We start from the raw sequence: 14515 nt of genomic DNA, 5'->3' as shown, positions 1-14515 counted from the left end.
TGCGTGGTTGGTTTCTTGAAGGTGAAATGAATGTAGCAGTGGTCAGTCCAGTGGAGTTCGGTGGTGTGGTTGAAGGCAACGTTGGTGCCTGTGGAGAAGACGGGGTCCAGCCTGTGGCCGGCGGCGTGGGTGGGTGCGGTGATGAGTTGTTTGAGGCCGAAGTTGGTGAGGTTGTCAATCAGGGTGGCGGAGTTGGCTTTGTTGTTGTTCTCGAGGTGGAAGTTCAGGTCCCCAAGGAGGATCTAGTCTGTGGAGGCAAGTGCGTGGGTGCTGGCGAGGTCGGCGATGGAGTCGCTGAACTGATCCCGTGGTCTGGGGGGTCTGTAGATGAGTGTTCCTCTGAGGGTGGTGTTGGGGTCATGTGGATCCGGAAGTGCAGGTGTTCGGCGGTGTTGAGGGTGTCGTCTGCGTGAGGGTGGACTTGTGGACGATGGCTATTCCTCCTCCGGTTCCGTTGGTGCGATCCCTGCGGGTGATCTTGTAGCTGTCCGGGATGGCTATGGCGATGTCGGGCGCCGAGGAGTCGTTCCACCAGGTCTCGGTCAGGAAGGCCACGTCTGGGGCGGAGGTGTCGAGCAGATCCCAGAGCTCGACGGTGTGTTTGCGTGCAGAGCAGGTGTTGAGGAGTACGCAGCGAAGGTGGTTGGGTCCAGTCATTGGAGGTTTGGTGGTTCTGTCACAGGTGAAGCTGCAGGTGCGGCTGGAGAAGGGTCTGTGGGTCTGTTTCGGGGTGGCCTGGAAGCAGGTGTGGTTTCGACCGGCGTTGAGTGCAGGAAGGCTGCTGGCGTCATAGTGGAGTCTGGTGTCGTGGCGTTCGCGGGAACCAGGGGTTCTGGCGCTGGGCGTGGTGCAGGTGTCGGCGCGGCCGCGCAGCTGCCGCCATCTAAGGGGAGCTGGGAGGGAGGAGCAGCTGGGAGGTGGGAGCTAGCGAATGGTCGTGGGGGGGTCGGGCCACAGGGGCAGCAGCGGCAGGAAAGAGAGCAGTGGGCATGGGGGGAGGGAAAACGCCCAGGGATAGGCAGGAAACCAACCAAGGGTGCAGGGCACAGGTGCTGGTGGAGCTGCAGCGGGTGGGGGGGGGAGCTACCTACCTGGCAAAATCAAGGGAAGCGGTGATAACAGCGGGAAAATATGAGGGGGAGTAGAAGGGAAATTAGAGAGAAAAAGAAAAGTACAGTGGCAGAAAGGTGAGTTAGAATAAAAGAATAACCCAGAACAGAAGCAAGTAGCAAGAACAGAGGGCAGGCAGGCTCGAACCCTGCGCATGAGGGCTGGCTGGGCACGAGGCGGAGCAGAGCTCCGCTAAGCTGCTGGGAAGCTGATGGGGACAGTGAGATCCTTGGACCAAGGTCTGAGGACTCACCTTCATCTCTCTGGCACTCATCCTTCATCCCCATGACCTGGCACTCAACCTTCACCTCCGTGGCACTAGACTTCACCCACCTGGCCTGGCAGCTACCCCTCACCCCTGGCACTCATACTTCCCCCTTCTCTGCACTCACCATTCCCCTCCCTGGCACTCACCCTTGACCCTCTTGACTCCTATGTCTCATCTCCCTGGCACTCACTCCTCACCTCTCTGGCACTCACCATTCACCCCCATCGTCCAGACAGTCACCCGTGTCCCACTTGACATTCACTCCTCACCTTCCTGCCACTCACCCTTTACCCTCCTGGCACTAGCCCGGTTTCCCCCAAGAACAAAAAATTACAAACATTGGCATAGCCAATAGGTCTCGCCTTTGGGACCATGCAACAGTTGATGTTGTTGCACCAAGGATATTGTGCTGCCTAACTAAATACTTATAAGGTCCCAAAAGCGAGACATATTGGCCATGCCAATGCTTGTTAAATTCTATTAGTAGTATTGCATGGGATTTCAACAGTCTGTTTCCCATGGACAGTGCGTTGAACAGCCACCATATGTTATGGTGCATGGATTTATTTGGCATGAAGCCACTTTGGTCTTGATAGACCAGTTCATTAATAATCGTAAGGCGGAGGTTTACTAGGACTTTGCTTCATTTTTTTTTACCTCAGGGTTGTTAAGAGAAATGTGTTTATACAACACTCATCTATCCGATAGGTGGTTTAATTTTAAGAAAACTGCGATGACGACATAACCATGGTCCTGTGAGAGACAGATGGCATCCCCATCTATTGTAAATCCATGAATGGTTGTGGTTATAACACCACTTGGCCCTAGAATTTTACCTGAAAACAGTTGTTTAACTGTGTCTGAGATTTCATCAGGTGTTTATTTATTTTATTTATTTATTTAATTTATATAGCGCAAAACAGCTACCCACCAAAGGGTTTCCCGGCGCTTGATAATTCAGAAGTGCGTTCTAGTGCCAAGCAATATTAGATGTTAAATAGCCAGGTTTTTAAGGCCTTTCTAAATTTCACGTGGCTCATCTCCGTACGGAATGCATATGGCATCGCATTCCAGAGAGACGGACCCAGGAAAACAAAAGATTTCCCACCCATCCGTGACAGTTTGATTTTAGGAATCACGAAGTTCTTGGCTGTTGCTGACCTAAGGGTTCTAGAAGGTTGGTAAGGACGGACAAGTTTCTGCAAGTATTTTGGGGCAGTGCCAGTTGAAATTTTATGCATGAAGCACAAGGATTTAAACTTAATCCTATTTTCAACTTTAAGCCAGTGTAGGTCACGAATGTATTTAGAAGTAGAGCAAGACATAGGGATTTTGAATAAGACTCTTGCCGCCGCATTTTGCACCATTTGCATCCTTCTGATCGTAGTTTTTTTTGCCCCTAAATATAGCACATTGCTATAATCAAGCCTTGAAGTTACCAAAGCATTAATAACTGTTTTTTTTGTACAATCAGGTAGCATCCAACAGATTTTTTTAGCCATTTTAAGACTGCAAAACAGGTGGCTGAAGTCTTAACGGCTTGCTGGTGCATATTCAAAGATTCATCAAGGTGTCAGTGCTTTGTCTAGACAAGGTACTACCCCTTTGCGTAAGGTGAGACAGCTGAAGTGAGGACCGGTGTGTGTCTAGAGTCTTGTGCAAGATATGTTTGAGTGGTCATTTAGGGGGCTGTACTATAGGGCAAATTCTTAAAAGAAAGCATAGATCTTCCTTAGAGTGACAAACAACCCTAAACATAGAAAGTGAAAGTAGAGAAGCAGCTGGAGGACACGTGTGGCCCGGCCATAGATGATACTAGCCAGAACAGGCATGTGGAGAGAAGTGCAATAGGTGCATTTCACAATGCTGTGTACATGGGAGAAAAATTAGAGGAGTGAGAAACTGCTCCTGTCACATGCAAGCACACACTATTATTATACATGTGCTTACTGAATAATTTATCTATTGTTGCATACACTAGCTTGGCAATGAAATTCAAAATCCGTTGTGGAAAGATGCTGCTTTAATTCATATCAAGTCCTCAACCTCATTTTAGCTCTACCCACTTTCCATCTATAAGACAACTTCTGTTTTCTCATGTATGTCAATGAGCAGATACACTGATTAAGATCCTACATCACTTACCTTTAATTAAGGAGATTTTACAAACTCTAAAATATGGCAATATTTACAACTTATACAAAGGACAGTACATCATATCACTTTCCACAGGAAAATAGTTTAATTTCGCACAGGAAAATCTAACTACCTGGTCCAGTTGCAGTGAGCACAGAAGCAGAATATGCAGTGCATCTGAGGATGTGCCTGGGTACATACATACAACTCCTCTCGCCCCCAACCCGCCTTTTGGTTTTAGGTTCAACATACATAAAGACTGTTTTACGCTTTGTCTCTCCCACATCCTCATTCAATTATTGAACCAAGTGTATAAGTTTATCTCCTATGTTTTCTACAGTTCATTTACGCTGTTTTATCAATATACATAATATATTTTAATGTAGGTACATTCCTAGTGGAGAAGTGTGGCTCACTGGTTAGAGGCGGCAGACCCGTAAGCAGAGAACGGCCCGGGACCAGGGTTCGATTCCCGACGCGGCAGGGTCGTGGACCAGGGTCAGCGGACTCGATAATTCTCGCCTCGGTGCCTACTTTAGTCAGAGACCACACGCGGCAACTCTGGGCATCAGCTTGCCTTATCTTCACAACGGCCCCCCCAGATCGCCGGGGATGCTTGGTCGCACCTTAGAGATACCCATCTGGGACCATCTCTCAGGGTGAGCCAGGACGGGTTCCCCAGCGGTCGAAGCGTGGAGATACTCCTCCGGGAGTCGATTCCTAGCGCTATATAAACCCACAATTAAATTAAATTAAATTAAATTAAACTAAATACCAGTACTTTCTGTATTTTTACTCCAGTTTCTTTGCGACAGAAGGGATTTAGAGTCTGCAAGTTGAATATGCTACTTACCAGTATGCATCTGTTCTTGGCATGTAGGGCTGCTGACATTCATATCTATAGCATAGATCGCCGCCTAGTGTTGGGTCCGGATGATTGCACATTGTTGTCCTGGAAGAGTCTTCGAAGTATCACGAGATAGGTGGCTCCTCCCCTGGACTACAGTGCGCATGGGCATCGACTCCATCCTCAGATTGTTTTTAGCCATTGTGGCAAAGATGGAGTGCAATAGTGTAAGCGATGGCCATGCTGAAGAGTAAATGCAAGAAAGTCTGCAGCCGCTACAGGCGCCGGGGAGGAGGGCGGGCGATATGAATGTCAGCAGCCCTACATGCCAAGAACAGATGCATACTGGTAAGTAGCATATTCAGTTCGAGGCATGTGGGCTGCTGAATTCATATCTATAGCATAGAATACATAGCAGTCCCTCCATTAACGGTGGCCGCCTGTGCCAGCCGCAGAAGTCTGAAAAAGCGTTTTAAGAACAGCCTGTCCTACAGCTGCCTGCTGTTTGGAGTGCACATCTACACAGTAGTGTTTGGTAAATGTATGTGGTGTAGACCATGTGGCTGCTCTACAAATATCTTCCAAAGGAATATTACCCAGGAACGCCATGGAGGCTCCCAACTTGCGGGTGGAGTGGGCTCTGGGGGGTACTGTTAAAGTGCGCTTAGCCTTGTGATAGCAAATCTGAATGCACTTAACAATCCACCTGGCTATCCCTGCTTTGGAAATTGGGTTGCCTTTGTGCTGGGCTGAAAAGGCAACAAAGAGCTGTTGTGTCTTTCTAAAGTCCTTGGTCCTATCAATGTAGTACATCAACGCTCTCTTGACATCAAGAGTGTGGAGCATTCTTTCTGCTACAGCCTCAGGGTTCTGAAAGAATGCGGGCAGTTCGATGGTCTGATTTACATGAAACTGCGAAACCACCTTAGGAAGGAATTTAGGGTTAGTGCGTAGCACCACCCTGTTGGCGTGAATTTGAATAAATGGCTCTTGCACAGTGAGCGCCTGTAGCTCACTAACACGCCGTAGAGATGTTATGGCAACAAGAAAAGCCACTTTCCATGTCAAGAACTGAATCTCACAGGAATGTAAAGGCTCGAAAAGTGGGCCCATCAACCTGGTGAGGACCACATTGAGGTTCCACACCGGAGCTGGCGGGGTCCTGGGAGGGATGACCCGCTTCAGCCACTCCAAGAAGGCTTTAATGGCAGGCACCCTGAAAACAGAGAGATGCTGCCTGTTTTGAAGATAAGCCGCTATGGCGGATAAGTGTATCCGAATGGAAGCATATGCTAGATTGCATTTGTAAAGATGTAACAAATAGCAGATGATGTTAGGAATGGATGCATCCAGCGGGTTGATGTTGTGGTCTGTACAGTAAACGACAAACCGCTTCCATTTTGCTGCATAGCAAGCTGTGGTAGTGGGCTTTCTTGCCTCCCGGATGATATCCATGCATTCCGGAGGCAGATTAAGGTAGCCAAATTCTAAGACCTCAGGAGCCAGATCGCCAGATTGAGCTGTTGCGGATCTGGATGCTGAATGTCGCCATGGTTCTGCGTCAAGAGCCTGGGTGTGAGGTGCAGCCTTTGATGCGGTACCACGGAGAGTTCTAGAAACGTGGTGTACCATGGTTGGCGAGCCCACGTTGGAGCAACCAGGATGAGAGTCATCGAGTGCTGCTTTAGCTTTCTGGCCACCAGCGGGCTGAGAGGTGCTGGGGGAAAAGCGTACGCAAATTTGCCTGACCAGTTCATCCATATCGCATTGCCCTGCGACTGTGGGTGAGGGAACCTGGCGGCAAAGCTTTGGCATTTTGCGTTTTCCCTTGTGGCAAACAGGTCTATCTCTGGATGACGCCACTGCTGGAAGTACGGGCGGAGTACTGATGGATGTAACTCCCACTCGTGCATCTGGTGGCTGTACCTGCTGAGCAGATCCGCCATCTGATTGTCCTTGCCCGGGAGGTGTTCCGCCATGAGGAAGATGTTCCTCTGAATGGCCCATTTCCACATGCTCTGAGCCAGATGAGACAACTGTGGAGAGTGTGTACCTCCCTGTTTTTGGATGTAGTACATGGCCGTCATGTTGTCCGTCCGGATCAACACGACCTTGTTGCACAGATGTACTTTGAAGGACTTGAGCGCCATGAAGATTGCCATCAGTTCTAGGTAGTTGATGTGCATCTTCTTTTGCTGTGTCGTCCATAGTCCCTGCACCGTGTAGTGGAGCACATGAGCTCCCCATCCCTGGAGAGATGCGTCCGTCGTCAGGGTAATCTGTGGCATAGGCTGTTGGAACGGTCGGCCCTTGCAAAGGTTGTGTGGAGTCCACCAATGCAGAGAGTTGAATGCCCGACCGGTCACCAACACTAGGTCTTTCAACTGTCCTTGAGCCTGAGTCCACTGATGTGCCAAGCATTCTTGGAGCGGACGCATATGCAACCTGGCGTGCGGGACTATGAAGATGCAGGAGGCCATCATGCCTATCAACTGCATGAACACTCTCGCTGGAAGGGAGTGTTGCGGTCTGAACTTCTGGATTAGCGACTGGATGCTGTCGATCCTCACTGAGTTCGGCTGAGCAGTGGCCGCTAGAGTATCTATCGTCGCGCCCAGATACTGCCGCACATGGGCCGGCTGAAGGTGTGACTTTGGATAGTTTAGTGAAAAACCCAGACTTTGAAGAAGGTGAATGGTGTGGGACATGTCGGCGGTGCACTGCTGGGCTGACTTTGCCTGAACCAGCCAGTCGTCCAGATAAGGATAGACATGGACGTTTTGTCTCCTGAGGTGCGCCGCCACTGTCGCCAGACATTTCGTGAACACTCTGGGGGCTGTGGTCACTCCGAAAGGAAGGACCTTGAATTGGTAATGCCTGTTCTGGATAGTGAACCGGAGGTATTTCCTGTGGGATGGATGGAGCGGGATGTGAAAGTAAGCATCCTTGAGATCCAAGGTTGCGAGGAAGTCTTCCTGATTTAGCAATGGAAGAACCTGCTGCAGTGTTAGCATGTGGAAGTGTTCTGAGAGAATGTACTGGTTTAGGGGCCTGAGATCCAGAATAGGTCTGAGGGACCCGTCCTTCTTTGGGATTAAGAAGTACAGGGAATAAACCCCTGTGCCTTCTTCCCCCACTGGCACGAGCTCTATTGCGCCTTTCTGCAGCATGACAAGAACCTCCTGCTGCAATAAGTGCAAATGCTCTGCTGACATAGGACGGTGTCTTGGTGGTATGTTGGGTGGAGTGGATGTTAGCTCCAAACAATAGCCGAACTGGATAAGTTTCCTGACCCACCTGTCTGTGGTGATGGAGTTCCAGACTGGCAGGAACTGCTGGAGTCTCCCCGCGACAGGTGTTTGATGGTCGGGGGGCAGTGACAGGTAGTCACTGTTTGTTGGTGTCGGAGGAACGGGAGTTGTTGTTGCCCCTGCCTCTGCCCTTGGTGCTGTTGCCGCGGTATCCTCCTCTACTCTGCTTGGTGTACGAGGATTGTGCCCCACCTTTATTGAACTGTGTCTGCTGTGACATGTGGCCTCGGTTAACACCTCGATTGCCTGAGCGACGAAAAGTGTTCCCTCGAAACTGTTGGGACTGTAGAGCTCCCATGGATTTGGCAGTCTCAGTATCTTTCTTTATTTTCTCCAGGGTGGAATCCACCTCTGGACCAAATAACCTGTCAGGGTTCACCGGCTGGTTGAGGATGGTAGTCTGTATCTCTGGTTTGAACCCGGAGATTCGGAGCCATGCCTGACGCCTCAACATTACGCTAGTGTTAATTGCCCGTGCTGCCGTGTCTGCAACCTCTAGTGCACACTTTATAGCATCGTTGGAGATGAGCTTCCCCTCCTGGATAAGCATTTCAGCTCCCTCTTTAAACTGATCCGGTAGGTGTTGCAACAGGGTCTCTAGGGTGTCATAGTGTGCCCTGTCGTATCTGGCCAAGAGGGCCTGCGTGTTTGAGATACGCCAGATGTTGGCCGCCTGAGCTGCTACTCTCTTCCCTGATGCCTCCAGCACTTTTGATTCTTTGTCTGGGGCAGGAGCGTCACCCGTGGTTTGCGAGTTCGCCCTTTTGCGGGCATTAGAGACTACCAGGGAGTCCAACGGCAACTGGCCCTTGATGTAGGTAGGGTCGCCAGGTGCTGGTCTATATTTCTTTTCAATTCTAGGGTTGACAACCCTTGACCTGGTAGGTTCCTTAAAAATGTCCGCAGCATGCTTAAGGACCCCTTTCAGCATGGGAAGAGTCTTAACCGTCTTTTCAGCAGTGGAGAAAGTGTCAAAAAGGAAGTCAACCTCCACAGGGTCAGCATGCATCTCAACATCGTGGTTTTTAGCTGCCCTCTCAATCAAGGCATTAAATGCCGCAGAATCTTCAGTGGGAGACGTCTTGACGGTGTACACCTGAGGGTCATGGATGGTGTGCTGATCCCCTTGATCACCTGCCTCCACCCACGAGTCCTGTTGCTCATCAGGCTCTGTATTGGTAGGAAAGGTGTATCCTTCACCCTGCTCCCCATCATACCCTCCATCAGAATAAGTGGGTGAGGGTGTTGCACTTTTTTGAGTCTGTGGAACTATTGGTTCTACCAAGACTGGTGTTTCTGGCGCAGGTCTTTTGCGCTTTAGAGGAATTGTAAAGGACTCCAAAGGCTGCGATGCTGTAATTTTCCTTTTGTAAAGCGTAAGCTTTCTGGTGTCGGCATCGATGAAATGCTCCGACTGCTCCTCCAGTAAGGGTGGTCGATGCGTTAAGCTCCCAGCCGGGTGGCATTGGCTTCGATACCACAGAGTCCTTGGGCACGGAGCGTGGTGCGAAGGCCTTCGGCGCCACCTTAGGCGGTAACGTGAAGAGGATTGGCGTTGAAGGTTTTTGCGTCGGGACAGCCTGCTTCGGGGCGGAAGGTGTCTTCGGTTCCGATGCCGAAGCCTTGTCCTTAAGTCGCTTGAGGGAGTCCGAGACCTGCTTCGTAAAGGAAGCGGATGGTTTCGTCGACGCGACGGATGACCTCGGTCCACCCCCAGGGGAGAACCCGACCGTCGATGACTTCGGATTGTCCGATCGAGGCGTAGGAGCAACCGTCTTCGGGGCGCTACGATCTTTATCTACTGCAGCAGACGTCGACGCCGACGGCTTCGGGCCGGTGGCCTTGACTACTGGTGCCGGGGCCCCAGACTTTGGCTCGGCGCCCTTGCCTGACGTCGTCACGACGGGCCGTTTGGCTTTTGGCTCTACGGCCTTGTCCGACTTTGGCACGTCAGCCTGTTTGGACTTCTGCACGACTGCCTTGCTCGACTCTGAGTCTACGGCCTTTCTAGTGCTTGACTCGATGGCCTTGACCTCCTTCAACACTTTGACCGGGTCGATACCTTTCTTAGGCTTCGACACCTCTGAAGACGATGGCGTCGATGACGGGGGAGCAGACGTCTTCGATTTCGATGGCGCCTCGACTATCTTTGTTTTTGTCGACACCGATGGTTTCAGTTTCGGTAATGCCGGCTCCGCTGAAGTGTCTGTAGCCGGGCCGGAAGGCGGGGCCGTGGATCGTGGTGTAAGGTCTTGGGTAAGGCCATGTGGCGATCCCTCGACCTGAGCCTTTGTAAGTGTTCGAACGGGGCATAGCCCTTCCTCTGGGCTATCTTCCATGGCCCCATAGGCCTCATCGTCGTCTCCTACCTCGTCGATTTCCTCTATGTCTTGGCCTTCGACATCCGCGTCGTAGTCGGATTCGATGTCCACCGTTGGAGGTGAAATCTGCAACTGAACCTCGTGTTCGTCTGCTTCTTCGTCGTCAAAGATGTCCACCGGTGCCGGGGCCGATCGGCGGGCCTCGAGGCGCGCCACGCGCCGAAGCCGAATCGTCTTCTTCGAACGAAACCTGGAACAAGCCATACAGCTGGCTTCGTCGTGGTCCGGCGACAGGCATTTGTTGCACACTGGATGGACGTCAATGTGAGGATACTTCGATCCACACACGGGACATTTCTTGAACGGACTCCGTTCCATGCCGTCGAAAGTCTTGCTGCGTCGACAGGGCCTCGATCACCAAGAAGTCACCCGACTTCCTGGATATCAGACTCAAACTGAGCTGGAAGTATACCGGGTCCGAACGCAAACAATACCGACTGTTCGAAAAAGAGGCCTTCCGTCCTTGAAAAGTTTATACCGATTCCGAACTGGAGAGAACGAAATTACATCGAACCCAATGGCGGAAAAAAACAATCTGAGGATGGAGTCGATGCCCATGCGCACTGTAGTCCAGGGGAGGAGCCACCTATCTCGTGATACTTCAAAGACTCTTCCAGGACAACAATGTGCAATCATCCGGACCCAACACTAGGCGGCGATCTATGCTATAGATATGAATTCAGCAGCCCACATGCCTCGAACATCCATTTTTCCATTGACATATCTACAGTTCTAACAATGAATCTGAAAAACACAGCAGTTCTGGCCTTAACATCCTTTCAACCAGACTTTTGCCTGGCATATAAACAAACAGAGGTAGTGGTCCAATACTACTAACTGGAAATCACAGTGGACAAACACAAAGAATGCCAGTGTACAACCATACAAAGATACTTTACCTTCTATTTGGTGATTTTACTAGAGTAACTAAAATTATTATTCATCTTTCTAAAGAAGCAATGGGCTCAAGGTGAAAAATTGAAGAAATGGGTTTTACCAGAAATGTACAGACACAAACCATAAGTAATATATGGAATGCCAGATGATAAACTATCCCCTGGCTAAATGTCTCAGGGCCAGCCATAATAATGTGATGCAAAACAACAGTTGATGGACAGAATGCAGAACAATGTCATACATTCACCCCAGTACAGAGATCTGGGCCTAAATCCATCGTTTTTTTGCTCACCATGCCATTCCAGTTTGAACCCAGCCATATACAAATCAGTCTTGACCCTATGCCCCATGGGAACAGTCCAGCCCAAACTGCCAAGCCAGGTGCTCCCTGTACTGGAAACAAGCATCCTAGGACTGGTTTCGGGCTTTCAGCCCTCATCAGCCAGGATAGCTTGATTCCAGAGGCATGGAGAGCATGGGACTCACGTCTGAGCATAACCGTCCCACTCGGGGTGACAAATGCAAAACAACGGTTGATGGACAGAATGTAGAACAATGTCATACCTTCACCCCAGTACAGAAATCTGGGCCTAAATCCATTGTTTTTCTGCTCACCATGCCTTAAGTGTTTGATTTGCTCTAACGCTCCGTCCATCAACCCCTTTGGTATCGCTTTGTTCGCCCTAAGTTGGCAGGGTATGCCTAGACGTGGATCCCTTGCTCACTTTGCCACTGGATTCAAGGTAGCCTGGCTGATGAGGGTTATGAACCCGAAACCGGTCCCAGGATGCTTGTTTCCGGTCCAGGGAAGACATGGCTTGGCAGTTCGGGCTGGACTGTTCCCATGAGGCACAGGGTCAGACTGATTTGCATATGGCCATGTCTGAACTGGGGTGGTGGAGTGAGCTAGAGAATGATGATGGATAAACTCAGATCAGTGAACTGGGAGTGAGTGTCTGATTTGCTCTAACGCTCTGTCCATCATCCCCTTTGGTATCGCATAATAATGTGATGGGCAAGTTGACAATTAGGCCTGAGGAGGAATGATGTATGAGCAACGCCTCCTTAGGGCAAATCCTCCTCACCAAAGACCTGTGGTGAAAGACTTCCTTCAAGTGGAGAACAAAGACCAGCACCAGGTAAAAGGAGAGAAATAGTGTCTGGCCAGGCACTAATGGGGATGTAATCACCATCCCTGCAGAAAACAACAGGAAAGAGGATGAAACACAGTAGGTGCTATAGATATAGAAGCCTGGTGTGATCCTGCAGACAAGGAGGATCAATGGTTATCCTTGTAAACGTTTCATCTTTGTATAAGAAGATAGGAACAAGAAACCCATGGCTGTAGCAAAGACCTGAAGGAAAATCTTTCCATTACTGCAACAAGCCCTTACCTCCAGCAGGGGATGCTCGCAATGTTGCCATCTTGCTGGAGAGCTGGGTCAGGTGGCCCTGTGCACACCTTAGCTGTGTAGAAAGACTTGCGGGCTGATATAACCAGATTGGCAGTTTCAGGAAACCCTACAAAGTCAAAGAAGTTAGAAAAATTTGTGATAATCCTGTACTTGTGACTAGGTTTACTGAGGCAGTGTGTGTTTACAAAATATAGAATTACAGATGATAATACAGCTCGAGATGTCAGAGGAGTAATGGGGAAGTCATAATTAACATGTTAAGGAAAATGCTACTTACCAGTATGCATCTGTTCTTGGCATGTTGAGCTGTAGATTTGTATACTTGTGCATAGATCGGCATCTGGTGTTGGGCTCGGATATTTACACTTTGTTATTGTAGAAGTCTTTGTAGTCACGAGATAGGTGACTCCTCATTTGGTTAGCAGTGCGCATGGGCATCGACTCCATCTCTAGATTGTTTTCACCATAAAGGGAGATGATGGAGTCAGTAAGAAATAGAAAAAGATGTCCATGTGTAAAGTATTTAAGTAAGATAGTACTGCAACACGTATAGGTATCCGGGGAGGCGGGTGGGCGTATAAAAATCTACAGCTCTACATGCCAAGAACAGATGCATACTGGTAAGGAATATGCTACTTACCAGTATGCATCTGTTCTTGGCATAGAGGGCTGCAGAGTGGTACATTTATGAATTGATCGCCATCTGGTGTTGGGCTCGGATGATTGCACTTGTTTTTCTCTTGGAGAAGTCTTTTGTAGTCACGAGGCTGGTGACTCCTCCCTTGGGTGATAGTGCGCATGGGCATAGGCTCCATCCTTAGATTGTTTTGCCATAGTAGGGTTAGATGGAATAGTATGATAGAATACAGAAAGAGATGCCCATGTAAGTGTATCTAAATAAGATAATGTTGGAACAGACACAGGTTTCCGGGGAGGTAGGGAGGGCATGTACCACGCTGCAGTCCTCTATGCCAAGAACAGATGCATACTGGTAAGTAGCATATTCCGTTCGAGGCATATGGGCTGCAGATGGTACATTTATGAATAGATTACACAGCAGTTAACTCCCTAGCGGTGGTTACCAGTGTCTGTTGCAACAGTTTAAAATAAAGCTTTTAATACAGCCTGGCCCACCCTTGCTTGTTGTGTTGCCTGTACGTCAACACAATAGTGTTTTGTGAAGGTATGCAGTGTAGACCAAGTTGCTGCTTTGCATAGGTCATCTAGGGGAATGCTCCCTAAGAATGCCATAGATGCCCCTAGTTTGCATGTAGAATGAGCTCTAGGGGGAACAGTTAATGTTCTCTTTGCTTTTATGTAACATATTTGTATACATTTAACGATCCACCTGGCAATGCCTGCTTTAGAGATAGGGTTGCCTTTATGTGTCAGGGAAAACGCTACAAATAGTTGTTTAGTTTTTCTGAAATTTTGAGTTCTTTCTATGTAGTATAATATTGCCCTTTTGACATCTAGTGTATGTAGGGCTCTCTCTGCTACCGTCTGTGGCTTTGGAAAAAAGACTGGTAGTTCCACTGGTTGATTGATGTGGAATGCTGAGATTACTTTAGGCAAGAACTTTGGGTTTGCTCTAAGAACCACTTTATTCTGGTGTAACTGTAGAAATGGTTCTTGAATTGTTAATGCTTGTAACTCACTCGCTCTCCTGAGGGAGGTAATGGCATAAGGAAGGCCACCTTCCATGTAAGAAATTGTATTTCACACCTATGCATAGGTTCAAAAGGTGTCCCCATTAGTCTGGTGAGTACTATGTTGAGGTTCCAGACTGGAGCAGGTGGTAGTCTTGGTGGGATAACTCTTTTGAGTCCTTCCATGAAAGCCTTAATTGCGGGCACTCTAAACAGGGACAGATGTTGCCTGTTTTGCAGGTATGCTGCTATAGCTGCAAGATGTACTCTAATTGAGGTGTAAGCAAGGTTACATTGCTGTAAGTGTAGTAGGTAGCAAATAATATTTTGTGTAGATGCGTCCAGAGGGTTGATGTTGCTACTGTTACAGTATACAGCAAACCTTTTCCACTGTGCTGCATAGCAGTCTCTGGTGGTGGGACGTCATGCTTGCTTAATGATTTCCATACACTTTGGAGGTAAATTTATGTATCCAAATTCTAAGATCTCAGGGGCCAGATC

The 14515-nt window shown here is 49.1% G+C and overlaps 1 protein-coding gene across 8 annotated transcripts in view; it reads right to left on the bottom strand.

Moving 5' to 3' along the window:
* USP40 (ubiquitin specific peptidase 40) overlaps window positions 1-14515 on the bottom strand; it is a 660245-nt gene that overhangs the window by 297641 nt on the left and 348089 nt on the right. For all 8 annotated transcript variants that reach the window (XM_078681394.1, XM_078681396.1, XM_078681399.1 and 5 more), the window contains exon 26: window positions 12345-12471. In XM_078681394.1, coding sequence (XP_078537520.1) covers window positions 12345-12471 — 127 coding nt within the window. The remainder of the gene's footprint in view (window positions 1-12344; window positions 12472-14515) is intronic.

Source organism: Lissotriton helveticus, chromosome 3_1, assembly GCF_964261635.1.
Source record: "Lissotriton helveticus chromosome 3_1, aLisHel1.1, whole genome shotgun sequence".
NCBI lineage: Eukaryota > Metazoa > Chordata > Amphibia > Caudata > Salamandridae > Lissotriton > Lissotriton helveticus.
The sequence above is the reverse complement of the archived record's forward strand: the minus strand, read 5'-3'. Positions and strand labels throughout refer to the sequence as shown.